The following is a 27,423-nucleotide window of genomic DNA, read 5'->3' on the forward strand; positions in this document are numbered from 1 at the left end:
TATTTTACAAATGATAGTTATCCTCAAAGAGGAGCAAGAAGGGTAATTTACAAATGATAGCTATCCTCAAAGAGGAGCAATAAGGGTAATTTACAAAGGATAGCTATCCTCAAAGAGGAGCAAGAAGGGTAATTTACAAATGACAGCTATCCTCAAAGAGGAGCAAGAAGGGTATTTTACAAATGATAGCTATCCTCAAAAGAGGAGCAAGAAGGGTATTTTACAAATGATAGCTATCCTCAAAGAGGAGCAAGAAGGGTATTTTACAAATGATAGCTATCCTCAAAGAGGAGCAAGAAGGGTATTTTACAAATGATAGCTATCCTCAAAAGAGGAGCAAGAAGGGTAATTTACAAATGATAGCTATCCTCAAAGAGGAGCAAGACGGGTAATTTACAAATGGTAGCTATCCTCAAAGAAGAGCAAGAATGGTAATTTACAAATGATAGCTATCCTCAAAGAGGAGCAAGAATGGTATTTTACAAATGATAGTTATCCTCAAAGAGGTCTTCAAAAAGAACTGACTTCAACTGGCCCTGAGCTGCATCACAGGAGCTGCATTTTCTTGTGACCTTAAAAGCACAGAGTCTAACTTCTGCTTTGAAAGCTTCCTATCTGTCATTTCTCATGATGTGGAGGGCTGGATGTATGGCTCTTCTAACAAAAGTAATGCATTATATGCTCACTCCAGGCTTGTGTGGGTGCGGGGGAGTGGAGGCAGGCTTTGTTTGTCTTACTTCTCTGCAGTGACGCTGAGCTGAGTAGACTCTTGGGATTCCATTCGGTGTTTGTACATATATGCATTTTTATATTTCTGAGGAGTTATTTTGTATATGCAGCGGGGGTTCTCTCTCCTGTGTTTAAAAAGTATTACGAGATCCCGTGCATCATGGGCAGAGAAATTCAATTTTTATAAATATCAATGAAGTTCAAGGATGAAGAAATTGAGCTGCTAAGGGCTCTGATTTGGGTTCTGCTTCCTCGTTAGCTTTTTGGATCCTGATTATCCCCATCCTAATGGTTTCACCTCCTCCCCAGTTCTATGATTGGTGTGTTAGCTGCATATGTTCTGTGTTTCTGGCTGAGAATTGGCCAGTGCCCCGGCCCTGCATCCTGACGTTACAAATAGTTTGTCATGTTGCAATCAGGCAGAGGGATTTTAGCGGCCGTGTACCCAGAGAGGAAGCTTTCCTCTGTCCCCGCGATTCTTCCTGCTCCGTGCTGATGGTGCTGCTGCGTTAAGTGAATGCAGTCGCTGGATGGGATTTCAATGTCTGCCATATGATTTCTGTCTGTTTCCGAGCGGGGATCCATGGCTCAACTTGCACAACGGATGTGCACTAATCCTTCACTCTCACTCTGAGCTTGGACCCTTGACCAGAGAAGGATAGATGGTAGTCACTAGTGTGTCCTATGTAAATCAATGAGTCTGGGTGGATTTCCTTTCTGGAGGCCAACAGTTGGGTTTTCCGATTAAAGATGTAGCCTTGTCCCTTGCCCTTAAAGAATATTTCCACTAGACTAACCTACTCTTGGTTGATTATCCTTAGACCAAAGTTTCGGCTTTTAATCAATTATTTTGTTTCCTACAGGTTCTGGGATTGTACAACACTTTGAACCCGGAAGCGTCTGCATCTCCATGCTGCGTACCCCAAGACCTGGAACCCCTGACCATCCTGTATTATGTGGGAAGGACCCCCAAAGTGGAGCGGCTCTCCAACATGGTGGTCAAATCCTGCAAGTGCAGCTGAGAGGAAGCGACCAGGAATGGACATCTGGTCATAGACTTTAGAAGACCCACAAAAGCTGATGCGTGGTTTCAGCCTTCCAGCTCTCCAGTGGGAGTCGGGGGGGGGGGTGAAGCGACGAGAAGGATTCTGTTTTCCACAAGTGTCGTGTCAGACGATGTCTCCTGGACAGCAACAAGGAAATCTGAGTAGCAGCCATAAGGCTAACATGTTCTGGGTCGTCTACTCCCATCACTGACTAGAAGGGGATATGGCAACTGGGTGTTGGGCGGGTATCTTGTCATTGCGCCATGATTACTGACTGATGCTTCAGTTCTCTGTGTGGTGGCAAATTCAGGAGCTATGGCTATGACTGGACTCGCCCCTTCCGTAAGGAACCGACCAGGACCACCAACTCTGATGCAAAGAACATTGATGTCCACTCAGGAATTTGTAGGAAAGACTTTCTCCCAGAAAAACTTCAATATTACTCGCTATTTGCAGCAAATGATAAGACGTAGAGGTTTTTGGGGCAAGGAACCATTAACAATGTTGTGGACGGGCTACAGTGTATTCTCTTGACTTCCGGCCACTAGATTCGTCCACAAAAGAACTGCAGCTCAACAGGATTACTCTAGATTCCAGCCAATCCAGTGTGGCACTACTCTAGACTCCAGCCAATCCAATGGGGCGCTACTCTAGACTCCAGCCAATCCAGTGGGTCGCTTCAGATCTCAGCTCTACTCGGTCTATGTAGGTGTAAAGAGCATTGCCAGGAGGTAGAGCAACATTTTCTAATCCTCGCAGAGCTTCTAACATGCACTGGAACTTCAGAATGATAGTGCAGGGAGGTCCACACACAGAAGGGGCCTGTACCACCCTGCACTGGAACTTCAGAATGATCGGGCTGTAAGGGCCACACACAGAAGGGGCGTGTACCACCCTGCAATGGAACTTCAGAATGATCGTGCAGTCAGGGCCACACACAGAAAGGGGCGTGTACCACCCTGGAACTTTAGAATGATCAGGCAGCAAGGGCCACACACAGAAGGGGCGTGTACCACCCTGCCCTGGAACTTCAGAATGATCGTGCTGTGAGGGCCACACACAGAAGGGGCCTGTACCACCCTGCACTGGAACTTCAGAATGATCGTGCAGTCAGGGCCACAAACAGAAGGGGCCTGTAACACCCTCCTGCTCCATGGAGGGGAGGTTAAGACATCAACATTTTAAAGTTTCTGTTTTATCACTTGGGAAAAGACAAAGGAAAAATGTACTTGTTCTGTGAAGCGTTTCCTGCATTTCATTGAAGACCACACCATTTCTAGAAATGGCGCTTTCCTCAAAAAGTTACACTTCGAAAAACTATTTTGTGCGAAAATCAGTTGTGTTTTTTTTATGTCAGATGCGTTTCCCAGCCAGGCTCGAAGGAAGTGTACACTTCAACTTCTGCCAGGCACGCGCCATAAGTACACGTGTCATGTGTTTTGTTAAATTGTTGGGTATTTAAAGGGAACATGCACTTTTTTTTAACAAAAATAAAATGTTCCTTACGTTGAATGTTTTAACTCCTTGTAGTGGCTTTTCAATGATCACACTAGGCCTGAAGGTTGTGTTAGCAGGCTTTTATTATTTCTACACACGTAACCCTGTCTTTATAAAATCACCTTTTTATCATATATTGCAACATCTATTTATGCGGTGGATCTTGTCCTGCTGGTAGTTCCTGTATTAAGGCGAGTAGGGTCTCTGGGCAGGAGGTTGGAGGGGGGGGGGAGCGTATTGCAGGCTGCTGCCAGACTTGTGGGGATTTACTGGCTCCGGACTTGCTGGAATTACCGGGCATTACAGCCCCGGTGGTCCGGTAATTCCAGAGCCGGCATTCTGTTACTCCCCATTCCCGTGGAGTCCCATAGGACTCCACGGGAATGGAGGCCATGGAAACACTGGCACCATGCGGTAATGGTGCCAGTGTTTCCACGTCCGTCTGTGGCCGGTGGCGTTACACCCACCAGGTCAGACCTGGCAGGCGTAACACCACACAGCCACAAAACCTGTAGTTAGCCGGTCTGGAAAACGGTGCCGGTACGGTTTTACCAGCACAATTAAATCCAGACTGGCTAACTTGTAACAAGGCCCACTGTTTCCCTTTGACAGTTCAGTTCCCCAGCCACAGATGCTCACTGAGCCATGCAAGGTTGGGGGTGTTTTCCTTTGCCAGCCTTGCATAGCTCATTTGAAATGTTAGCTGGGGCACTGCATGTCTGTATGTGAGAGGGGGAGCTCCTACGCCTCCTCACACATACAGACAGAGCACCCTGGAGCGGTGCGTTTCAGTACCCACGCACAGCCCCTATAGAAGGTATGTTTATGGTCATTAGAATTTTTTATTTAAATGTGTGTATGGATGCGTATATATGCTTGTGTTATGAGTGACTGTATGGTAATAGGTGCCGTGTGAATATATGAGAGAGAGAGAGAGAGCGAGAGAGAGAGAGATTTTTTTTGTTTTTGTTTCATTGAGCTGATTTTGGCAAGCGGGCAGTACAGGGGGAAGGAGGGTTGTACAACAAAAGCATTTTGAAAATGCCTTTGTTGCACAATCCCCCTACCCACCTGCCAAAATCAGCTCTCCTTCAGCGGCACTGTGGGGCCCAAGGTGAAGGGATGCTATTTTTTTTTTCTGGATATCTATCATAGATGTCCCGTCAAAAATACCATGCTTTCCCATTTGGCCGCCCAGCGCCTTGCATACACACATAATCATGTTGATTGTGCTAGGCACTGTGGGGCCCAGGGGACAGAGATGGTATCTTTTTACTGGACATCTATCAGTCTTGCCAGAGCGCAAGCTTACTCCAGCCTGGTCGATTTCATGACGGCACACATTTTGTCCACCTTGACATTCGCTAACTTGTGGGAATGTCCTAGTTCTAGGTTGGGTACTAGGGTTATGCCTGGTTCTCGCAGTATCTGTCATCTTAGTTTAATGGATGAACATCCTCAATTCACTTTTTGCGCATTCCGTGTTCTTCATCTGGCCATGCACACATTGTGGCCATTCGTCGCAGTCTACTGTGAAAGGCGTCAAGGGATGCCCCTTCCTTCTGTAGAGAGGTTCTCATAAGCAATCTCTCGTAGTCAAGATTTGACATGGGTGTGAAGTACTCTTGGAGCACTGTCTTGGCTGCGTTGAAGGTCCTGTAAGCCAGTTGTAGCATCTCAAAAATGTTACAAGTGGAAGGGCCAGCCGAGTAAAGCATAACAGATGTTTTTGTATCATCGTTGCCTTCCCCCGTCACTGCGAAGAACATCTCCAGATGCTTCAACCAGGCGGACCACCTGGGGCCTAGGAATGACAGGGCTCCGGAGACATCAAAGTTTTGTAGGGGTGCAAGGTTCAACAGGTGCAGCATCCTGGCAGCTGCATGGGCACCCTTGTCCTCATTCACCATCTTCCCCTGGGAGAGGCTATGTGCAGAATTATCACTTCCACTGTGGGTGGAGGGGCACCCACGGTTCACAATTTTTTTTTTTTTTAAATATATTTTTATTTTATTTTAAATGAAAACAGTACAAAACAAACTTGTGGCATTATGTACAATAGGACAATTGACAATTAAAAAAACACAACACTGCACTCCCCCCCTCCCCCCCAAGAGCTTATCAACAGGGTAGTTCTGTATCGACCTGGAGTGGCCGGGTGTCATCCTCCTCCGAGGCAGTAGGTTCCCCTTGCACCCCAAACAGACCAGTAACTAACAACCTCCAGGCTACTAGGTTGCCCACATCCTCCTCCCCGCATTTACTGCATGCTTCTTGCCAGACCATGGTTTCAGCTTCCGCCCATTTTTGCAGATCCCTCCACCACATTTCTATCCTGGGTTTGTAGCATTGCTTCCAGTTCATGGCTATCCTCCTCTTAGCGAGTATATACACTAGGTCTCTCAGTTTCCCCAGATGTCTGGTGTTCTTCGGTCTGGGGAACCCCCCTAGGAGGCAAGCCCAGGCCGTGTCAATGCTTATCGGGACCCCTTTGTCTGCTAACTTCTGTGACACTTCTCCCCAGAAGACTTCGATTACTGGGCAGGACCAGAACATATGCGTCATGTCCGCGTCCTCCTCGTTACATTTCGGACATGCTTGTCTGCCTGTGTTCGCAAACTTAGCTATCCTTTTGGGGGTCATGTACGCTCTGTGCGTGATATATAGTTGGATTTGCTGTAATCTAGCATTTCTGGACACTTTTTTATGATATCCCATAGCCCGTTCCCACATCCCATCAGTCATCTGAGTCCCCACCTCCGTTTCCCATTCTAGTCTCAAATCCATCAGGTCCTTTCCCACCCGGGACATCACCACCTCATACAATCTGGAAATCTTGTGTCCGCCCTCTGATATATCATATATCGTGTCAATCAGGGCGTCCGGATCCTCCGCTAACACCGTCTCAGGCCAAGATTTTCGGATAATCTGTACCAACCTGAGGTATGTAACGTATTGGCCCCCATGTAACCCAGTCCCCTCTTTTAGGTCTGCAAAATCCCTGATGGCCCCATCTTGCCATATATCTCCTAACGTGGCCAACCCAACCGATTCCCAGTATATTCTGATCATTTTCCTAAGTTGGCTATCCCCCGCAGTCAAGGCGACCAGTGGCACTTGCGGCGAGCACGGGAACAGGCTTTCCAGTAGCCGACATGCTCTGCGCCACATTCTCCACCCAAGTAACAGCATGCCAGGGCGAACATTTAAGTCCTGTCTAGGGACCCAGATGATCTCCTTCAAATAAAACGGGGCGCAATCTGTCCCAACCAACCTAGACTCGGGAGATTCCTCATCAGAGAGCCACTGTGTAACATATTGCAATTGGCTCGCTACATAATAGGCCTCAAAATGCGGTAATTTGATCCCTCCTTTATCGTGAAAGTTTTGCAGCTTCCACAGTGCCACTCGGTTGCGAGTGCCGTGCCATAGGAAGTCCCTACACATACTGTCGAGTTTGGTAAAGAACCTCCTAGGTATTAAGTATGGTATGTTGTTGAAGAAATGCAACAGTCTAGGCAGGACAACCATTTTAAGCAACGCCCCCCGCCCCATCATTGCCAGCGGCAGCTTCTCCCAAAATCGCATGGACGCACGGATTTTATCCACAGCAACTGCAGTATTGTGCAGATGTTCGTTTACCACAGTATGATATATGTCTATTCCGAGGTATCGGAAGGACTCGGTTGCCCAAGGCACGGGTAATACCGGTAAACGTTCCGTGGGGACCCTCGCATAATACCCTAGGGGGAACATACTCGACTTGCCGGGATTAACCGCTATGCCGGACAATTACCCACGGTTCACAACTTAGTCAGATGCTTGTTATCTTAGGCAATTATTGGAAACTGGGGCGAGAGGTGGGAGCAGGAACAGGTTGCACAAGCACTCCTGGTAGGAGCTGCAACACTATCTGGTATTTGAGTTGCTGGAATGTCCAGTATCCAGAGTTACAGTGTTGCCTGCCTCCTGTAGCGAAGCAATGGCGGGGGGCCCGCAAGCACTCAAAGAAGGAGCTGCAACCCCTATTTTGCTTGACTGACATGAGTCACCCTGGCCAAAAGAGTTTCAATGGGATAGTGGAAACCTGAAACCGAGAAAAATCCTGACACACAATGCACGGGGCATGAACACTCCTATAAAGAAGAAGAAATTATAACGTTAGGCCTGGAGACTGCAGTTAGACATTATTCTATACCAAAAAACCCACATAAAGAAGAAAGCACAGGTCAAAATCAGAGGGGCTTCTCAAACATATCAGGCAAACGCGTGGGAAATGGAGCGGGGTTCCTTCTAGCTGTACAAAATAGGCTCAACGCACAAGTGCAGAACTTTCTGGCAGATGGTGAGGGGTGCTATCTCTTCCTTAACGTGAACATAGTAGGCAAGCAATTTACGTTAGCCTCGATCTACGCTCCCAATACGGGACAAGACAGCTTCTTGAGAGGGACCTTCAGGGCATTAGAGGGATTTGCCACAGGGGAAATTATATTAGAGGGTGATCTCAACCTAGAATGGCACACCAATCAGGACAGAAGCTCTAAAACACGAGCGGGGCCACATACCCCCTCAAAGGTCCTGAAGAAAGCTTTTGAAACTCTAGCGCTCCAGGACATCTGGCGCGCCATGAAGGGGGAAAACGCAGGGATTCACCCACTTCTCACATGTACATAATTCCAAAACTAGAATCGATTATATTTGGGCATCCATGAGTCTAGTGGGGAACGTGATCGATATAGAAATAGGTCCAATATCCCTATTGGACCATGCCCCAATAACGGCAAATTTCAACATCAACAGGGCAAGGGGAGGGGTCTGGACATGGAGATTCCCATTAGACATCTTTCAAGACAACCTCTTGGCGGAAACAATAAAGGGAAAGATTGAGCAATACTTTTCTGAAAATGACACAGGCGCAACCCCCCAGAGAGTAGTATGGGACGCCTTTAAGGCAGTACTAAGGGGTGACCTGATAGCGATAAAAACACAAAGGGATAAGCAACAAAGAAGATGGGAAGAAGAATTGGAAGGGAAATTAAAAGGAGCACAAATTGAACTAGCAAATAATCCCAGTAGAAAGACGAAACTAGCCATGCAACACATACAAGGTCAAGTGGGACTGATACAAAACAAGAAAGCAGAATTGGCGCTATTAAGTCTGAAACATAGATACTACACTAGCACCAATAAAGTGGACAAAAAGGGGTGCAATACAACCATACTAAAACTAAGGGATAATTACGGCCAGATGAAAACAACTAATGAGGAACTCAGAAAAAATGAGAGCTTACTCTCAGACCTTATACAAGTCAGAGGCACCAAGGGAAGACACACAGAAGGCCTACTTAGAGAATCTCACTCTCCCCCAGATCTCGGATGCAGACAAAAGGCACTGGAGAGGGACATACAAGAAGAGGAAGTTCTTCAGGCAATCAAAATCCACGCAAAAAACAAAGGACTGGTTCCAGATGGCTACCCAGAGCCCTTCTACAAAAAGTACAGAGAGGTGCTGGCCCCAAAACTGACAAAATGTATTCAACAGCTTTAGGACACAAGGGAACATCACAGACTCCATGAAGGAAGCAAAACTGATCATCTTCCCCAAACCAGAAAAGGACCCAACTCTACCGGGTTCATACCACCCAATAGCTCTAATCAACCTGGATGCTAAGCTCTACACGAAAATACTGGTGGAAAGGCTCACTCGGCTACTCCCGACACTCATTGGCCCAGACGAATCAGGATCTATCCCCATGAGGCAAACTGCAGACAACACCTAGAGGTTAGCCATCTTATTGAAAAAGTAGAACACACCCCTACCCCCACCATCCTCGTATCGCTGGATGCGGAGAAAACGTTCCATGGAGTAGAATGGACTCAATCGTTCCTCACATTGGAGGGCATGAGCTTCGGACCAAACTTTATGCAAATGATCAAAGCAAATTACAAAACCCCCTCGCAGCGGGTCTCCGTGAATGGCACCCTATCAAGGAAGGTAACCCTGACCAGAGGCACTAAGCAGGGCTGCCCACTCTCACCCTTGCTATACGCGTTATTTTTAGAACCACTCCGGATTTGGATTTGTGAGGCGCACCAGGTGAACGTCATAATGATGGGAGGAGGATAAAACCATGGCCTTCGCTAAGGACATGCTGTTAGCATTAATAATCCCACAACTCTCCCTCCCAGCGCTCTTGCAAGAATTAGACCAATTTTGATCCATTTCCAGCCTAAAGATCAAAAAGAAAGAAAATCCGAAATTCTGAACTTGACGGAGGACCCAACAAAAATAGACAAACTGGCCCAAGCTACTCAACTGAACAAAGCTTCAGAAGGCATCAAGTACTTAGGGATTACATTAACACCCTCAATTGGACAGACTTACAACGCAAATTGCCCAAACCTTCTTGTGAAACTGAAAGCCGACTTAGAGAAATGGAATCCCATCAACATCTCCTGGTGGGGAAGACTGACAGTTATAAAAATGTCAGACCTACCAAAACTACTATTTCCAAACACTCCCAGTAAAAATACTAAGATCGTTTTTCAGGGCTCTGAACAAGATGGTGACTACCTTCATATGGCAATATAAAACACCCAGAATGGCGATGTCAACCTTAACAGCACAGTAAGACCAAGGGGGACTAGCGCTAACAGGCTTTCGAAGGTACTATTAAGCAGCACAAGTGAGAGTTATAAAGGAGTGGGTAGCTCAGTCTCCCCAACCCATTTGGGCAAAACAAGATCAGGCAGAGGCGGGATCCCCCCCTCTCCAATCTCCTCTGGCTACCTAAATGCTACGGACATCTGAATACCAAAATAAGTGAGTTAGTGGGGGCAGGGACTGAAGCCAGGGACGTGGCGATCAAAAGGGGAGGAGTTATAAAGGAGTGGGTAGCTCAGTCTCCCCAACACATTTGGGCAAAACCAGATCGGGCAGTGGCGGGATTCACCCTCTCCAATCTCCTATGGCTATCTAAACGCTACAGACATCCGAATACCAAAATGAGTGAGTTAGTGGGGGAAAAACTGAAAAGGGGAGCCCTAACGACGTTCACCCTGATGTTCGGAAATCCAGACTTTCAACCAGGGATGGACCAGAGTTCATACCTGAGCTGGTCACAAGCAGGCTGCAACCAGTTAAGAGATATGTACAGGGGCCAAAATGTCATCACACAACAAGAATGTAGACAAACTGTGGGAATAAAGGCCACAGAGGAATTTAAATACACTCAGCTGAAGCACTGAATCTCCTCCCCCCAACAAAGAAGCGGCCACCAGACAATCGACTCTGTTTGAAGTCTACATGATGACAGAAACAGGCTCCAGAAGAATAGTCTCCAATCTGTACAAATTCCTGAATGACCAAGGAGAAGACATTTAATGGACCTATATGAAACGATAGGAGAAAACATTGGGAATGACCATAACAAGAAACCAATGGGTACACATGTGGAACAAAATCCCTAAGCTAACGCGCTCCATTCAAATGAGAGAAATGTGGCAGAAAGTCATAGTACAATGGCACTACACTCCAGAGAGACTCCACACAATGTACCCAGCCACTAGCGATAAATGCTGGCGAGGATGCCACGCAAAAGGAGACTGGAAACACATTTGGTGGCGCTGCCCAATCCTTCAACAATTCTGGGGAGAAGTTAAAACCCAAATAGGAAAAATGATGCTAAGGCCAGATGACTTGCAGGAGAAGGTATGGATGGCAGGAATGTGGGAGCCAAACCAAAGGGACTTTTCAAAAGCACAACAGAGAGGGTTGATGACGCTGATTATAGCAGCATGGCTGACGATAGCCCAACAATGGAAACAAAAAAACCTGCCCACGATATTCGACTGGCTTCAAAAAGTATGGAGATTTGTCTCTCTGGAGTGGATGGCCTACAAGCTTCAAGGAATGCCAGAGGCCTTTCAGTCGGACGGGGGCAGTATCATGACCTACCTGCAAAGTGACTACATGTTCCAATGGTGCCCACACAACATAAGAATCCTGGACATTCTATGAGCCTACTCGCTCCGAAACAAGAATACCCGAAAACCACTACCCGAGGGGGGAGGGAGGATGGAGGAGGGAGGAGGGAGTTGCGGGTGGATGTTGACAATGTTTATATTTATATTTCTGTATGAAAAAAAACTGAACTGTGGCACAGGGGCTTCTGCTGCATTAGATCATGTCCTGCAATTTGGCCATTAGTGGGGAGCAGAACGGAAAACGGGATTGTGCATTTGTATTAGAAGAGGAAAGAAAATTAAAAAAAATGTTCTCCCTCCCAACACGTATGTAGAGGAGCAGCTGCATGCCTCTGCAGGAAACCCTGCCCCCCTACCTCCAATATGTTGGAGACCTGAGATTGTGCCGTGTTTGACCCCAGCAGTTGTGCCAACACTGCAATGTGTGTTCGAAAGAAGATACCCATTGAGACAACCCTATTGAATGTATCCCCAAAGTGATGATAACCTAAGGAAGGAACTCCCTGAAGGAATATGAGAAAGAGCAAAGAAAAGAAGCCTGTGACATCACAAGAGTATGAACGACGTCTCGAGACACCAGCTGAAGAGGACTAATGACAAAGTAAAGAATCAAGTGCACTTTTAAATGCAAAAAAATTATTACACTTGCACGAAGTGCTGCAGAGAATCAACCGTTCAATAATTGTACAGACACTGAAACGCAAGTAGACTAAGTAATCATAGAAGTTGGCTATACGCAGTGAATAGAATGCAGGCGAAGCTGCCATTATATAGAAGCTGGACATCGGTATCATGCATTTAGTAAGCCAGGACACATGAAAAGGGAAGAGAAAACTATGTTGGAGCAAGAATAAGCTGAATCGTATGAGCTGTGTGGCGAGGCTGTCTGGCCTAGAGTCAAGACTGAAGCAGCCGAGGTCAGCTATCTATTCTGGAAAGGAGCGAACGTACGAAGGATGAATCATCCCTTGTAAAGGTGCAAAGAGGGAATACCAAGACTTCCAAGTTTGATTCATTTAAGACATTTAAAAGCTCCAAAATAGACCAAATCCTGGTCTCCTGTCACGTGAGCCAAGGATGAAAAGAGAAGGAGTCCTAGAACACGATAGCGAGTGCCCTCACTCCTGTGTATTCTTAGAGACAAGGATACTTTTCAAGGCCAAGTTCAAAGACAATCTTCATGGCAGAAGGCATGGGCGATGAGAGATTTTGGGCTAACAGGGTGGTGAGGTAGAGTCATGCCCCATCTCCTTGCACCTGGGTCTGAGCTTACATGTTGCTAAGTGAACCAAATGTTCCAGACATGGTACAAGCGTTCCAACCAATTGTAGTGGTCCGTATAACAAAGGACCTTATAGTTTGAAAACTAATGAGAAACTGTTATCTAATGTTTCTGAAGATGACATGTTTTAGAGGTAGGCATATGTTGTCCACCTACCAGTGGGCAGCCATTACAATCCTAGTTCCTATAGATAATATACTTAGATGTTCCCCTTAAGCCAATCCCGATCCCTAGTAGGTTTTTCATTATTTGCCACTTAGTATGACGTCACCTCTGACGTATTTTTAGTATAAAGTCTATGTTGTGTGAAAAGATCTCTGAGAGAAATCGAGCGTCTGTCCGTTGATGTTCGTTGTAATTCCCTGTTATAGATAATTGTTAATAAAACAGTACTTTGCCACCTTCCTGAGTTGGTTTGGTTATTTGGATTAAGAGTTATTCTGTGTGATCCCATCCATTACATGCACGTTCCTAAAAGTCCCTAAGCTCACGTACCTTAATGCACGGTTGTGTGGGAGATGCCCGGAAGGACTTGAGCGCATCGGAAGCATCGCTGGTGGCCCGGGATAGCTGTGAGGTGAATCTGGGGGGATCAGATGTTGCTGGTGCGTGAGTGAGATGAAGCCACGCCCGGAGCAATCTGGCTGCTCACAGTAAGCAGCATTCGGCAGAGGGATACTGCTGGAGCACGCTGTGTCACTGTCGCGATAGTGGGTTGCCAATGTTGTGGCTGCGGCTAGATGAGGCCCACTGCCACATGAATAATGGACACGCACGCCAGCTTGCTTGTTCGTAGGTTCTTGTGCACACTAACTACATGACGCAGGCTGCCCCGTTTATTAACTTTGTCTCTTGACTTAACATGCCACAATGTGCTTAAAGGAGCACAACCACAAGGGTGTAACCCCACCCCCCCTACCAATCATTCCCCCGATGTGCACGTGTGAACACCCCAGCACGGATTGAATTGCGGAAACATGTATGCATAAGCATGCAGATGCTACCAATGAAATGTTTTACATAAGTGATTACCAGGCATTTGACTGTGCAGCCACAGGCCCCGTTTATGGTCTGTGTCCAGTCCAGCCAGGGCTCTGTAGGTCAGTAAGCTCAAGTCAAAGTAGCCCAAAATTTTGGGCGGGGGGGGGTTGCTAAAGCACAATCTGCCCAATGGTCCTTGCGCCACTGTGGGTGGGTGTTGCCCCCCCCTCACCTTCTGAGTACTTGAAATGTTCCTTGAGGAAAGACTAGGCACTTTATTTTTGGTCGCCAGTGAACTTACTTCTTCGCAGGATTTCGTACACAGGGTCAGACATATCAAACGGGGGTGCAACTTTCAGGCGGATATGATATTCTTGATGTATGTGTCGGCCCCCGCCCTTGTTTTATGTTACTCTTAATGGGAAGCAACCAAGGCGCTACAGACTTCCAAGCACTCTGCGCAAGGCCTGTCCAATTAGGAACCTGTTGGGGAGAAGGCGTGTGACTGGTGTGGTTGTCCCCCAATACCTCCCCCCAGCGAGCGGTCTGGTTGTTCGGTTCTCACGCTCTTCTTTCTCTTACAGAAGATTCAGAGGTCCTCTGTGTTGTGGGCCTCCTCGGATGCCAGGTCCTCCTGACAGGCCCCATGGAGCTGCGTCCATGCAGCAGGGACAGCAGGCTTCACCCTGCTCACTCCGGATCACCGTAGTGGAACACACGGGCTGGGTGCACCAAGAGCCGTGGTCACACGGCACAACCATTCCGTGGAGACGGTGTTGCCCAGCAGGGGCACTGACCAGATGCAGGGCCCCGTCAGTCGGCCTGCTGCATGCATTGTGGTACCAGCATGGTGCTACCAAGATGCACATCGGAGTCAGTTCTTGTTCGACTGACGAGCCGGAAACAGCTCCTCCTTTTTATTAGCTTGGTCACATGGTTACCATCATGTGACCATTATGCAAATCTTGGGAGCTACCATGCTCCCAGGAGGGGTGACATGCAACACTCCTCCTTTTTCATAACGACCAAACAAAAATAACATCAGACAATAATACTAGTACTGTAGGCACCACTAATCTTCTTACACCTAGGGGCCCAGATTACCCATGGGGGTGATCGTCAGGGTTGGTGAGTTACTGGTGGCAAGTTAGAAACTCCACATGCAAGCACACCCTTTATTAACCTGGGTGAGTGGACCTTGGACCACTGACACCACACCATCGGTCGCACCTGGCACCCCCCTCACTACAAAACCCACAAACGCAGGAGCCCAGCTTCATACAATATTTTGGCTGGGCCATTTTAAGCATGCCCACGGTCTGCAGGCTCCCAGCCTTGATGTGTATGGCTACTGAGTCCACTTTAAGCATTTGCAGGTCTGCAGGATACCAGTTCGACTTCCATTGGGATCTACTCAGGACAGTTCAAAGTTCAAGGACCGGCAAAGCCGCACCTGGGGGCACCAGGGGTCACATCAGTCTAGTCCTTAGCTGGTGGAACAGAACCATGGCAGGGTGCAGGGTTGGTGACAAGATGACGGGCCACTTCCTTTACTTAAGGGCTGCTGCTAACAGCAGAGGATGCACAAGCACTCACGAGAGCTGCAACCCTCCCCCGTGCCTTCCTTTTTCTTTTCTCAGGAGAAACTACCGCCCCCTGGCCCTGGGGTGGCGACAGCATGGTCGGGTCATTCCGGCATGGGGCTTGCTCCTATATGGGGGCATGGGCAGCCACACCCTGTCTTCACCATGCACAATATTGCTCGTACGCGGAGCCTGCAGCCAGCACCCCGGTTCATTGGGGCGGCACAACAGCTACCTTTCCCTTCCCCACTGTGATATTTTGCTGTCAGACCTGCCAGCCGCCCTTACTGGACCCCAGATCACATTGGAACCTCTATTTGCACAGTCCTGATCGAGTGGGCTGATTGTACTGCCACTCCTGCACATTTGGCCCGGGGTGCCACCAATATCACTGGCCCATTTGCTTCCAACCACTCCACCATGGAGCACACAGGCCCTCAGCCCCAGCTGGGCTTGGGTCTTCGTTGGTCATCTATTTACCTTGTCCTTCCAGTTCAGGTGCCTTCCCCTGTTGGGGCAGTGAGGGAGGTTGGCGCAGCCCTTATTCCTTTGTGCCGACCTCTGTGACAAAAGGTGCTCTGTGTCTATTTGCTTTCTAAGCCAGACTGAATACTCCCCCACCTCACAGGGCATGTGGCATGTATCTCTGGGTTGTATGTGCCCCCTAGTCATCACAGAGTCAGGGCCGCGCGAGGACCCACAGCTCCTCCCCACACGGGGTGTGAGCAGCCTTTCTGCGGGAGTGGAGCATGTGCGCGATGACCCCAGGCCGCAGCCAGTTTGTCCACAGGCCATGTATGCGTATTTCAGCAGTTCTGTGTTCCTTCACCGCCGCTGCCTGGTGTCCACAGGCCTCGCCCCCAATCTTCTCTGCGGGGCTGCCACAGGCCTGTCCACTCGGCCTCTGTTTCTTTTGTTGTTGCAGGGGTCACCAGCAGTCCACCGTGCTCCGCACTCTCACCGCAGTGGGCCCGGGATCTAAAAGGCTCTGGCCACTTCCTTTGTTCGCTCTTTGGAGCAGGCTCTTCTTTGTTCACTCCCAGGACGGGTGCCTGGTTTCAAAGCGGGCACGCGAGGACCAGCCGCTCCTCCCGGCTTCCTCTCCGGAGACCGCAGGGAGTCGCCAGCTGGCCCTAGCACCCCGCTCTCACCTCACACGCGGCCGGCAATGCCTCCTCCTCACCGGCACCTGCTGGCCTGTGCACAACAAGACACAGGGCCCTGGGCCACTCGCCACACCAGCGGCCAATGCCGCTTTCAGGACTACAACAGGTTTCCAGCATCCCGCGCGCTCACGCATGCAGGGCCCAGACAGTCCTCGTCGCCATTGTTGTGGCCCACTCCCGGTTCACCGAAGCGGGCCTCCTCGGACGCTGGGTCCTCCCGACAGTCACCATGGAGCTGTGTCCACGCAGCAGGAACACAGCAGGGATTACCCTGCTTGCTCCGGTTCACTGCAGTGCAACACATGGGTTGGGGGCACCCAGCCAACCGCAATCCCTGCTCTGGAGGCACTCAGGCCGGGGTTGCATCAAGAGCCGTGGTCTTACGGCACAACCATTGCGTGGGGACGGTGTTGCCCGGCAGGGGCACCGTCCAGATGCAGGGCCCCACCAGCGGGCCTGCTGCATGCGGTGTGGCACCAGCATGGTGCTACCAAGAAGCCCACCGGAGTCACTTCTTGTTCGACTGACGAGCCGGAAACTGCTCATCCTTTTTATTAGGTTGCTCACTCTGATGCAGATTATTGGACTCCATAATGGTCATTTTGTTGGATGTAATCCATAATCTACTTCACCACGTTTGGCAATCAACACTGATGAGGGTCTCGTTTACATTTTAAAGAGCACAAACAAGCACAGATCCCTTTTTTCACAAGTATATTTGATTTGCCTCAAGCCTCAGCTTTGCCTTTTGTTCGTTTGAGACACACGGACACTGTTATTACTCGGCCTGTTGCTTCAGAGTGCACTGGACAGCAATTTCATGTTCCAGAATGTCACCAGTTTTATAGGAGCTCTACACTGGCTTTCTAGGAGCTCCAGCCCTAGCAGGGCAGCCGTAATAACCATTGCATAGAAATGGGAGGTTCCACTGTGGTGCTCTGAACCCTATCCCCTTCTGTATCTAAAGTAGGACTGGCTACTAAGTTTGGCTAGAAACCACGAGTAGCAAATAAGAGGATGAATGGCGACCTGGTTGTACACTTTCCCCATGACTTTACCATAGTACAAAGGAATCAATCTGTTTTTTCTCTGTTTGGCCCAGTATGCGTGCAAAAAAGCCTTTTCTGACTGCCCCAAGTGGTGGGTGAGTGGCTGCTTAATGCAAACCTCCTTTCCTAAGCTCCACTGTTTCCTTGTGGAGACTGGAGGCTTCATTAGGTTTTCTTCTGCCTTCGAGGAGAATTGGTTTCCACTGCTTCTGGTACTCTGGATTTATAAAGAGCACAACATGGGGAAAATGCCTCTTCCCCTTTCTTTGAGCTTTCTTCTCTGCCGGCATCTGTTGTGGTGTGGGAGTGCCATGGGGCTAACTTACCCCTTACTGGTGCAAATGCCTCAGTTAATGCCCCTTTTCACCCTGGGTGTTCTGGGCTCCTCAGTCTTCTCATCCACTTCCTGGTCTAGATGTTGCTGTTTATCTGTGTTTATCATGGCTATTGTGGGCTAGTTCCACCCCAGTTGAAAGTCGTTGCGCAATCTGGTAACCCTAGTTGGTTGTTTTCACAAGTGCTACGTTCGGATATCCTGTTATAATCCCACATATTGCCTGAGCTGAGCTTTCTATATTTTTAGTTTAGGCGTTCTCACCTGTACTGCCTGTTACATCTTCTTATCGGCGCTGGTCCCTGTGGCATTGCGGCCGATTTTGTCGTTCATTGTTGGTGTCTCCTCCCAAGATGGCCAACGATATGCCCAGGCTCTCTTGGATGGATTGTGCAGTTTCCGCACGTACGTTTCTGACGTTTTGTGCTGATCATGTGACCGCATTTAACGACCGCATTTCTGCCTGTCAGTGCGTCGCTACTCTTAGGAAAGACTCTTCGTAAATTACCAATTCTAGGTGTTCAATTTAACTTCACCCTATATTTTTCTTTTCTAAACCTCTCTCTCGCTTTTGGTCAACTAGATTTGTGCAACCCTGTCTCCAGCATTTAGCAGTCTTCGGGGGTCTATCCAGCTTCCCTCGCGACAGATCCACATCAGACGTCCTCCTTACTCTCGTACGGAGAGGCTTCTCTGCCATTTACCAGCACCTTTCCTTTGGCTTTCAATCCGCTAAACCTAATCCCTTCTACGGCCTCGGACCAAGTGAATGATACTTCTCATTCTACTCCCGTTTCCAAGTGGGGCTTGTAGGTATCTAGAGCAGCTTTCCACATTCCCATTTTTTCTCTTTCACTCTATAATAACTTATTCCTTTGTTTGCTGGGAGCCTCCCCATTCTTATCAACTTTTCATAGAGCTTACCCATTATCGTTCTCGGTAGGTTTAACTTCCGGTAACGTGTTATTCTTTCTCCTACCTGCTACCTTTCACTCACTTACCTGTTGCCTTGTCTTCTCAGTGAAGCTCATTTGCTGGAACGATCCCGGTGACAACGCAGCTCATCATTCAGATCTCGAAGAACAGCATTGGCATTTCACGCGAACCACTTTCCGAAGTCCTCCACATCCTCCTTCAACCCAGGGTTTTCTTCCGCAGAGGGTTTCCCTGGGAACACTGCCTTCCCTCAGTCTGTAAGGTTCCTAATCGGACGGGGGGAGGTAGGATTAACAGGGAAATCTTCTACATCTGCAATCCAGAGTCACTGCTGTCTGACCAGGTTAGTCTTTTTTGTCTCTGCAAAATCAAAGAGATTCCTAGATTGTGATATTCGATTTCAACCATTACCAGATTTAACACCGCCCCCATATTGGATCATGATTCTCACATCCGCATTGTACAGTTGTCCTAAAGCATGGTGGCTTTTTCTCAACTGTTCTTCTCAATTGACATTCTGTATGGCTTTTATAAAGTGCAAGCCTAGTTGGAGCATTGTGTGTATAGGGGACACCCTCGGGGTTTGCAAGTAAAGGGGTAGCAGAGGAGGTGGGATGCATAGGTTGTGAACGAATGGAGCGCCAGATGGCGTGTATTGGGGTTGAATAGCTCTCCTTATAGCTCAATCATTGCATTGTCCACAAGGCCTTCTGGGGCCTGGGACCGAAATATCTTCAGCTTTCTTTTCTGAAGTATCTTTCGACTCAAGCTCTTCACTCCTCCACCTCCAACTCCTTGAGGGTCAGTGTTACATATCGGCCCAGTCCTGCAGTACCTCCCGTTTCTGGTGGCTACATACGGGGGCAAGCGCGTTCCAGAACATCATTGTGGCTTCAGTATCGGTTGCCATGGCGCCTGGCCGTGCATCAGAGAACGTCGCATCAGCTGAGACGTCCCGTGCACAGAGAATGCGTAAGGAGGCCCCAGCCCCCTGCACCGTAAAAGCTGAAGCGACTCAGCGGCTTGTTGCTGCTAATTGTGGCGTTAAGTTCCTTCGGTTCCATCCCGCTCCAGTGCTTATTCCCTTTTTCCACTTGATTACTTGACTTCCTGGTTCTTCGACCCACCTTTGTCTACTTGGATTGTCATTGCCTTTTCCTCCAGCCTGAATTTGAACTCTGTTGTCGACTTCGGACTGTCCTTGGATTGCATTTGCTTTTTCCTCCAGCCTGATCCGTGAACCCTACTGCCGACCTCGGACTGTCCCTGGATTTCCACTGTGCCTTCGCCCTGTCTGGTGAGATTACTCCTTCTTGCCACTCCACGCAATTTGAGCGACCTTCCTATGCGGATTACCACGCTGCACATTACAAGAGTGCCCCGCCAACTTGGCCTGTGCTTGTGCAATTAAGGTAAAGCTCATCCAATTCTCCTGTATTGTTCATTACCTGAAAATCATCAGTCCTTCTCATATATGCAGATTCCTGGAACAATATCCTTAATTTCCTGCCTTTTCTACCTTAACCGAGTGCATAGAAGTGACGCTTTCCAGTGTATGCACCAACCCGTCACTAGTGCGACCCTCCTGCTGCCCGGGTATACTCTTCCTTACTAGCCTTCCCATTTGTTGTTTTGTACCTGCCGTTGTATTCCTTTCAACTAGTACCCATTTTTTCTTAGGAATCCCACTTATCAGGTCTGCTGGGGGTTGTATCAGTCATAGTGAGGTTGTGGTTATCCCTTGTGCTTACTCATAGTCTTGGGTTCTCTTGTAGGTTCATCATTTAAGGTCCAACACCACCTCAACCATTGTCTAGGTACTTAGAGAAATATCTGATTGTCTGGTTAATTCCATATTGCCTGATTGCTTCTAATCATACTATGTTTTCTTTGCAGCATTGGTTATTGTTGGTGTGTGCTCTCCCCGCTCTTTTAGGCGATAGACATCTCTGCTGGATTTTACTCAAACGGCAGAGAGGTACATCATAGAAAAGAACCCCTCTTAGAGGAAGCCTGAATCACAGAATTCAGGGGAGCTGGAATCCTGGAGGCTGAACCCGAACCTGTTAAATCCTAACTCCCTCCGCGAGGTCGTCTTACCTAGGCTCCAATCAGCATACGGAGCGGTAACATACTTAGCAGCCTACAAAATGTCTACAGAGACAACCGATGCCTTGAATCAGATAGTGCAAATGGTCACAGATCTACGTACTGATTTGACCAACGCACAGGAGGCATTGCGTCAATGGGTGGACGCTATTCAGTCTTTGGTGACTACTCCAGCCTCACAACCCAGAGGCATTGCAGCTATGGCTTCAGGGTCAGGGTTTCCAGCTCCCAGTCAGGAACCAGCTCTGGTAATGCTTACCACTCAGTTTCCTCTGCCCCCCCCCCAGAACGTTTTCTGGGTGATCCCAAGCAATACAGAACTTTCGTCAATCAATGCAAACTGCACTTCTTCTGTCGTCCGGCCTCTTTTCCCTCTTCCACCACTAAGGCCGCATTCGTGTTATCACTCCTAGGTGGTACTGCAGCCGCATGGGCAAATCCATTGTTGGAATCTAACAGTCATGTGCTCTATAATTGTGATGCCCTTCTTACCGTGATGAGTAAAGTATTTGATACGAGATACACCACTCAAGCCACCGACCTGGAGTTACCGAAACACTGACAGGGGAATAACACCCTACTGGTTTATTTAATCAGTTGGCTGCCAAAACTGACTGGCCTGAAGAGAAGAAATCAGCACTCTTCTATCAAGGTCTATCTGACGAACTGAAGGACATTTTGTCCACTGTTCCAGTCGTTCCCACTGCATTTGGAGAATTACTTGATCTAGTCCTTCAAATTGATGCCTGTAAGGCCGAAAGACGCGGGGAAAAAAGAACAACTGTGTTCACCCCGGCAGCAGCTGAAGTCACGTCCACAAACCTACCTGCTCCTGAACCCATGCAGATAGGAGCGGTTAGGGGTCCACTGGCGCCTGCTCAATGGGAATATCGCAGGTCACACAACTTGTGTATGTACTGCACAGCCTCAAATCATTTGTTACCAGAGTGTCCTAAAAAACCCAAATGCAACGCGGGAAATGCCAAATCCCGACAGTAGATAGAGTCCCTGCGTCAGGATGTTTTACTCGTGACTCACCTTTGCAGGATCCTGTTCAGCTTTTTCGTCTCCCTGTTGATTTTTCCTCGACCCAGAGATTGTCATTAAATGCTACAGCGATCATAGATTCCGGTGCAACAGGCAATTATATTGATCAAGGTTATGTCTCTGAGTCAGGAATACCCTTACTCCGCAGAAAACACCCTGAAACTGTTAATGTTGTAGACGGGTCAATTCTTGTTTCTGGCCAGGTCACCCATCAGACGTTTCCTTTAATTAGGAGTACTGAGGATGGACATACGGAAGAAATCTCCTTTGACATTATCAAGACTCCAGCTTATAAACTCATTCTTTGTATTCCGTGGTTGCAATTTCACAACCCTGCCATTGACTGGTCAACAAACCAGATCCAATTCCCGTCAACCATTTGTAATACCCAATGCACTTCATTGCTCGAGATAACCCAAGACGGTCCGGCTAGAGCACTAGCCTCTCCTTCCATGCATATTGGGACGATCACTAAATCTTCCACACGCGCGGTCCCATCTCAATATGCAGAACACATGGACATATTCGACAAAGGAATGGCAGAAACACTAGCCCCACATCGGGTCTATGACTGTCCAATAGATCTTGTACCAGTGGGAAGGATACCAGCTGGGAGAGTGTACTCCCTCACTCTCAAAGAAGATGCCGTACTCAAGGAGTACATAGATGAAGCACTTGCTATGGGCTTTATACTGCCTTCAAAATCTCCAGTCGCTTCTCTTTGCTTCTTTGTTCTGAAAAAAGGAGACCTGCGTCCTTGTATTGATGACCGCGCCTTGAACGCGGTAACAATAAAGAACCAATTTCCCCTTCCGTTGATCTCTGTTCTCCTCAATCAGTTGGGTTCATCGCAGGTCTTTACGAAACTTGACCTTAGAGGAGCGTACAACTTGGTACGCATGAGAGAAGGAGATGAATGGAACACCGCATTTAAAACACGGTATGGTCTATACGAATACTTGGTGATGCCCTTCAGGCTTTGCAATGCCCCGGCCACTTTTCAGGCCTTCATGAATTACATTTTCCACAATGTTTAACATGTCCAACATGTCAAAACTGTGCTTCAACGCCTGCGAGACCATAAATTGTTCGTAAAAGCAGAAAAGTGTATCTTTCATGCCTCCGAAGTAGAGTTCTTGGGGTACGATTTAACGAACCATGGGGTTTGGATGAGTCAATCCAAAGTGAAGGCTATCCTAGACTGGCCTATACCTAAATTAGTTAAGGCCCTACAGTCTTTCTGGGGTTTCGCTAATTTTTATAGGCGTTTTGGGAATGGCTTTTCTGATCGGTCAGCTCCTCTGACCTCCCTGACTAGTGCCAAAGTCTCATATGTATGGTCACCAGAGGCACAGAAGGCATTTGACCAATTGAAATCTGCTTTCACTACTGCTCCTGTTCTAATGCACCGAGACCCGGATCTCCCGTTCTTTGTAGAAGAGGATGCCTCAGGTTATGCAGTTGGTGCTGTTTTATCACAACAGTGCTCTCTCTCAGGTGACGTACATCCCATCGCCTACTTCTCTCGCAAGTTGACACCATATGAGAGAAACTACTCAATTACAGAACGTGAACTTTTGGCCATCAGGGATGCCTTCTTGGAATGGAGGCACCATCTTCTTGGTGCTCGACACCCTATAACCGTTTCAGATCATAGGAGTTTGTTGGCCTTCAAATCCATGAAATGTCTCACTGCCAGGCAGGCACGTTGGCATTTGTTTTTCTCACAATACCAATTTGTTATTACCTATCGTCCTGCCAAGGCTCAGGTATCAGCTGACGCTCTCTCTTGCTCTTGTGCGGGTGACCGGCTCATACAGGCGGAACATAAGCTACTTCTACCGAACAGAGTCATATGTGGCTGTTCCGTTCAACCCTCCTTGCGATCCGTTATTACGGATTGGGCCTCTACTCATCCAAATGAGATCGCAGAACTAAACTTGGATATGGTGCAAGGTTTGCCATTCATTCAGGGACGTGTTTTCATTCCGCCTGGTCAAGCTCACACTTTAGCCCTTCAGCGGTCTCATGATTCACCTGTTGCTGCACATCCAGGTAACCAGAAAATGTTGGAAGCATTACGACGTTGGGCTTGGTGGTCGTCCATGGCACGCGGTGTACATGACTACATACGTGTGCCATATGTACTCAATGCAAAACTTCCAGAACGAAACCTGTAGGTTTATTACATCCCTTACCGGTTCCATATAAACCCTGGCAGATGGTGTTGTTGGATTTCATTGTCGAATTACCAGAAATACAAGGACACGACACAATTTGGGTAGTAGTGGACTACTTTACAAAGTATGCTATATTCATACCTTGCTCCGGTTTGCCTTCAGCACCCGAACTGGCCAGGATGTTCATGTCTAATGTGTTTCGCTATTTTGGGTTACCGTCTGTCATTGTCTCCGACAGGGGAACGCAGTTTACTTCACGCTTCTGGAAAGCTCTTACGGCTTCCCTTGGAAACGATGATAGATACTCTTGATCTTACCATCCGCAAACAGATGGGCAAACTGAAAGGGTTAATGCTACTATTGAACAGTACTTACGCCGTCTCTGTCTCCAGTTTCAACAAACCTGGTTTACGGCGTTGCCACAAGCCGAATTTGCGTACAATAATTTTATGCACACTTCTACTGGAGTTTCTCCTTTCTTTGCCTCTATGGATGTCATCCCAGAACATTACCGCTTGATCCATCATTGCCAGATTCCAATCCGGCTGCGCGTGACTGCATCCGCGATTTGGATCAAGTGCACAAGGATGTACGATGTCATCTCCTTAGGGCCCAAGACCGTGCAAAGAAGGCAGCTGATGCACATCGCTTGCCGGCACCTGCCTATCAGATCGGCATGAAGGTGTGGTTGTCTTCCCGTAATTTACAGATTGCCGGCAAACGCTTGTTGTTGCCTCGCTTCGTGGGTCCTTTTTCCATTAATAAAGTCATCAATCCTGCTGCAGTCCGGTTGTTATTGCCCAGATCCTGGCATATACATCCGGTCTTTCACGTTTCTCTCATTAAGCCTTTTGTTCATTCCACTAGGCTCCCGGCACGTCCATCCCCTGATGTGGTAGACGGCGAAGAAGAATATGAGGTATCTCGTATCCTGGATTACAGCATCCTGGATTACAGGGTGTCCAGAGGTACTGTCCATTATCTGGTCGATTGGAAGGGTTTTGGTCCTGAGGACCATACTTGGGAGACTCTTGCTAATTTACATTGTCCTAAGGTTTTGAGGGAATTCCATTCCGCCAGGGGGTGGCCGGTGTCTTTGGGGGCGGATGATGTTACATATCGGCCCAGTCCTGAAGTACCTCCCATTTCTGGTGGCTACGTACGGCGCAAGCGCGTTCCAGAACTTCATTGTGGCTTTGGTATCGGTTGCCATGGCACCTGGCCGTGCATCAGAGAACATCCCATCGGCTGAGACATCCCGTGTGCAGAGAACACGCAAGGAGGCCCCACCCCCCCGCACCGTAAAAGCCGAAGCGACTCAGCTGCTTGTTGCTGCTAATTGTGGCGTTACGTTCCTTCGGTTCCATCCCGCTACGGTGCTTATTCCCTTTTTTCTCTTGATTACTTGACTTCCTGGTTCTTCGACCCACCTTTGTCTACTTGGATTGTCATTGCCTTTTCCTCCAGCCTGAATTTGAACTCTGTTGCCGACTTCGGACTGTCCTTGGATTGCATTTGCTTTTTCCTCCAGCCTGATCCGTTAACCCTACTGCCAACCTCGGACTGTCCCTGGATTTCCACTGTGCCTTCGCCCTGTCTGGTGAGATTACTCCTTCTTGCCGCTCCACGCAATTTGAGCGACCTTCCTACGCGGATAACCACGCTGCACGTTAAAAGAGTGCCCCGCCAACTTGGCCTGTGCTTGTGCAATTAAGTAAAGCTCATCCAATTCTCCTGTATTGTTCATTACCTGAAAATCATCAGTCCTTCTCATACTTGTGGATTCCTGGAACAATATCCTTCATTTCCTGCCTTTTCTACCTTAACCGAGTGCATAGAAGTGACGCTTTCCAGTGTATGCACCAACCCATCACTAGTGCGACCCTCGTGCCGCCCGGGTATACTCTTCCTTACTAACCTTCCCATTTGTTGTTTTGTACCTGCCGTTGTATTCCTTTCAACTGGTACCCATTTTTTCTTAGGAATCCCACTTATCAGGTTTGCTGGGGGTTGTATCAGTCATAGCGAGGTTGTGGTTATCACTTTTGCATACTCATAGTCTTGGGTTCTCTTGTAGGTTCATCATTTAAGGTCCAACACCACCTCAACCATTGTCTAGGTACTTAGAGAAATATCTGATTGTCTGGTTAATTCCATATTGCCTGATTGCTTCTAATCATACTGTGTTTTCTTTGCAGCATTGGTTATTGGCGGTGTGTACTCTCCCCGTTCTTATAGGCGATAGACATCTCTGCTGGTTTTTACTCAAACAGCAGAGAGGTACATCGTAGAAAAGAGCCCCTCTTAGAGGAAGCCTGAATCACAGAATTCAGGGGAGCTGGAATCCTGGAGGCTGAACCCGAACCTGTTAAATCCTACCTCCCTCCGCGAGGTCGTCTTACCTAGGCTCCAATAAGGATATGGAGCGTTAAGTAACAATCAGTCGCTTTTCCAAGCAACGAGCTGGGGGCCTATCTCTCTCTTCGGCTGGCGCCTCCCTCTAGAACAGCCTCCCTCCCTCTCTGAAACGTGAGCAGAACCATCTCCGGTTCCGGAAGCACCTCAAGACTTTCCTCTTTGCTTCTGCCTTCTCTCTTCCTCTTCCCTGCTGATCTCCTGTCTGCTACTGCACTGGTTACCTGGCTACCCTCTGAACCACGAGCCCAGGTCCCTTCACTCCCAGTTGCACACCTGCACTGCCTCCTGGTAACCCTGCACTTGGGGCTGTATCTGTAACCCTACAGTCCCCCTATCACTTGCTGTTCTGCACTTAACCTTGCACTGCCACCTGCTGGACGCACGTCACGTTTTTCAATGTTTAGATCCCATGTCCTGCACTTGCTCCTCCTCCCCATCCCCCGGCACTTTTCCGCTTTCCTCTCCCCTGCACTTACGCGATCTCAATATCACTGGGCCTAATAAGATTGCTGTCTTGTCCCCCCGCTTGTTCTGCTACCTTGCCTCGTCGTGCCCTGAAACACTTGTGTATAGGCGTGCTATAAATAAAATATATCAATCATATCAATAAAAAGGTTGGCTTCCTTGCGGCTCATTTTCAGGTTTCTCTAGAGTTAAGGAACTAGCCATAATGCTTTTGTTGCCATTAATAAGACCTTAATTTTTCTGCATCTTCTCTTCATTCACTGGTTGTTGAGGGGCCTCTCGAGGTCTTTCAAGTAAGAACCACACCTGCAAAACATTATAGAGATTTCTCTTGTGATCGAATATTTGGTTTCTTCTAGTGGGGTAAAGTTCTCTTGAGATCTGACATACAACGAAAGGGGTGCTCACACTGACTGCTGGCAGCGTGATCTGCAGATTGGCCCCTTTGCAGGTTCAGTTTCGAGGTGGGGGGTGGTCACCTACTGTTGGTCTCGAACAAACCTTTTGACTCTATGGAACGATGTTCGGCAGTCAACAGAATATGGAAGGCTCCTTTTGAAAGTGTTTTGCGTTTTATAAAATGTCTTGTAAGTGAGAGTAGGTTCTTAATCCAGT

At 48.2% G+C, this 27,423-nt stretch overlaps 2 protein-coding genes across 3 annotated transcripts in view; one reads left to right on the plus strand and one right to left on the minus strand.

Moving 5' to 3' along the window:
• Positions 1-3,295, plus strand: part of TGFB3 (transforming growth factor beta 3) — a 114,715-nt gene extending 111,420 nt beyond the window's left edge. Inside the window, exon 7 of the mRNA XM_069638035.1 lies at positions 1,593-3,295. Coding sequence (XP_069494136.1) covers positions 1,593-1,751 — 159 coding nt within the window. The 3' untranslated portion in view covers positions 1,752-3,295. The remainder of the gene's footprint in view (positions 1-1,592) is intronic.
• Positions 1-27,423, minus strand: part of IFT43 (intraflagellar transport 43) — a 580,365-nt gene that overhangs the window by 298,358 nt on the left and 254,584 nt on the right. The gene's annotated exons all lie outside the window — the stretch shown is intronic.

The sequence above is a fragment of the Ambystoma mexicanum genome, chromosome 14 (genome assembly GCF_040938575.1).
Source record: "Ambystoma mexicanum isolate Mex_15411 chromosome 14, UKY_AmexF1_1, whole genome shotgun sequence".
In the NCBI taxonomy this organism is placed as follows: Eukaryota; Metazoa; Chordata; class Amphibia; order Caudata; family Ambystomatidae; genus Ambystoma; species Ambystoma mexicanum.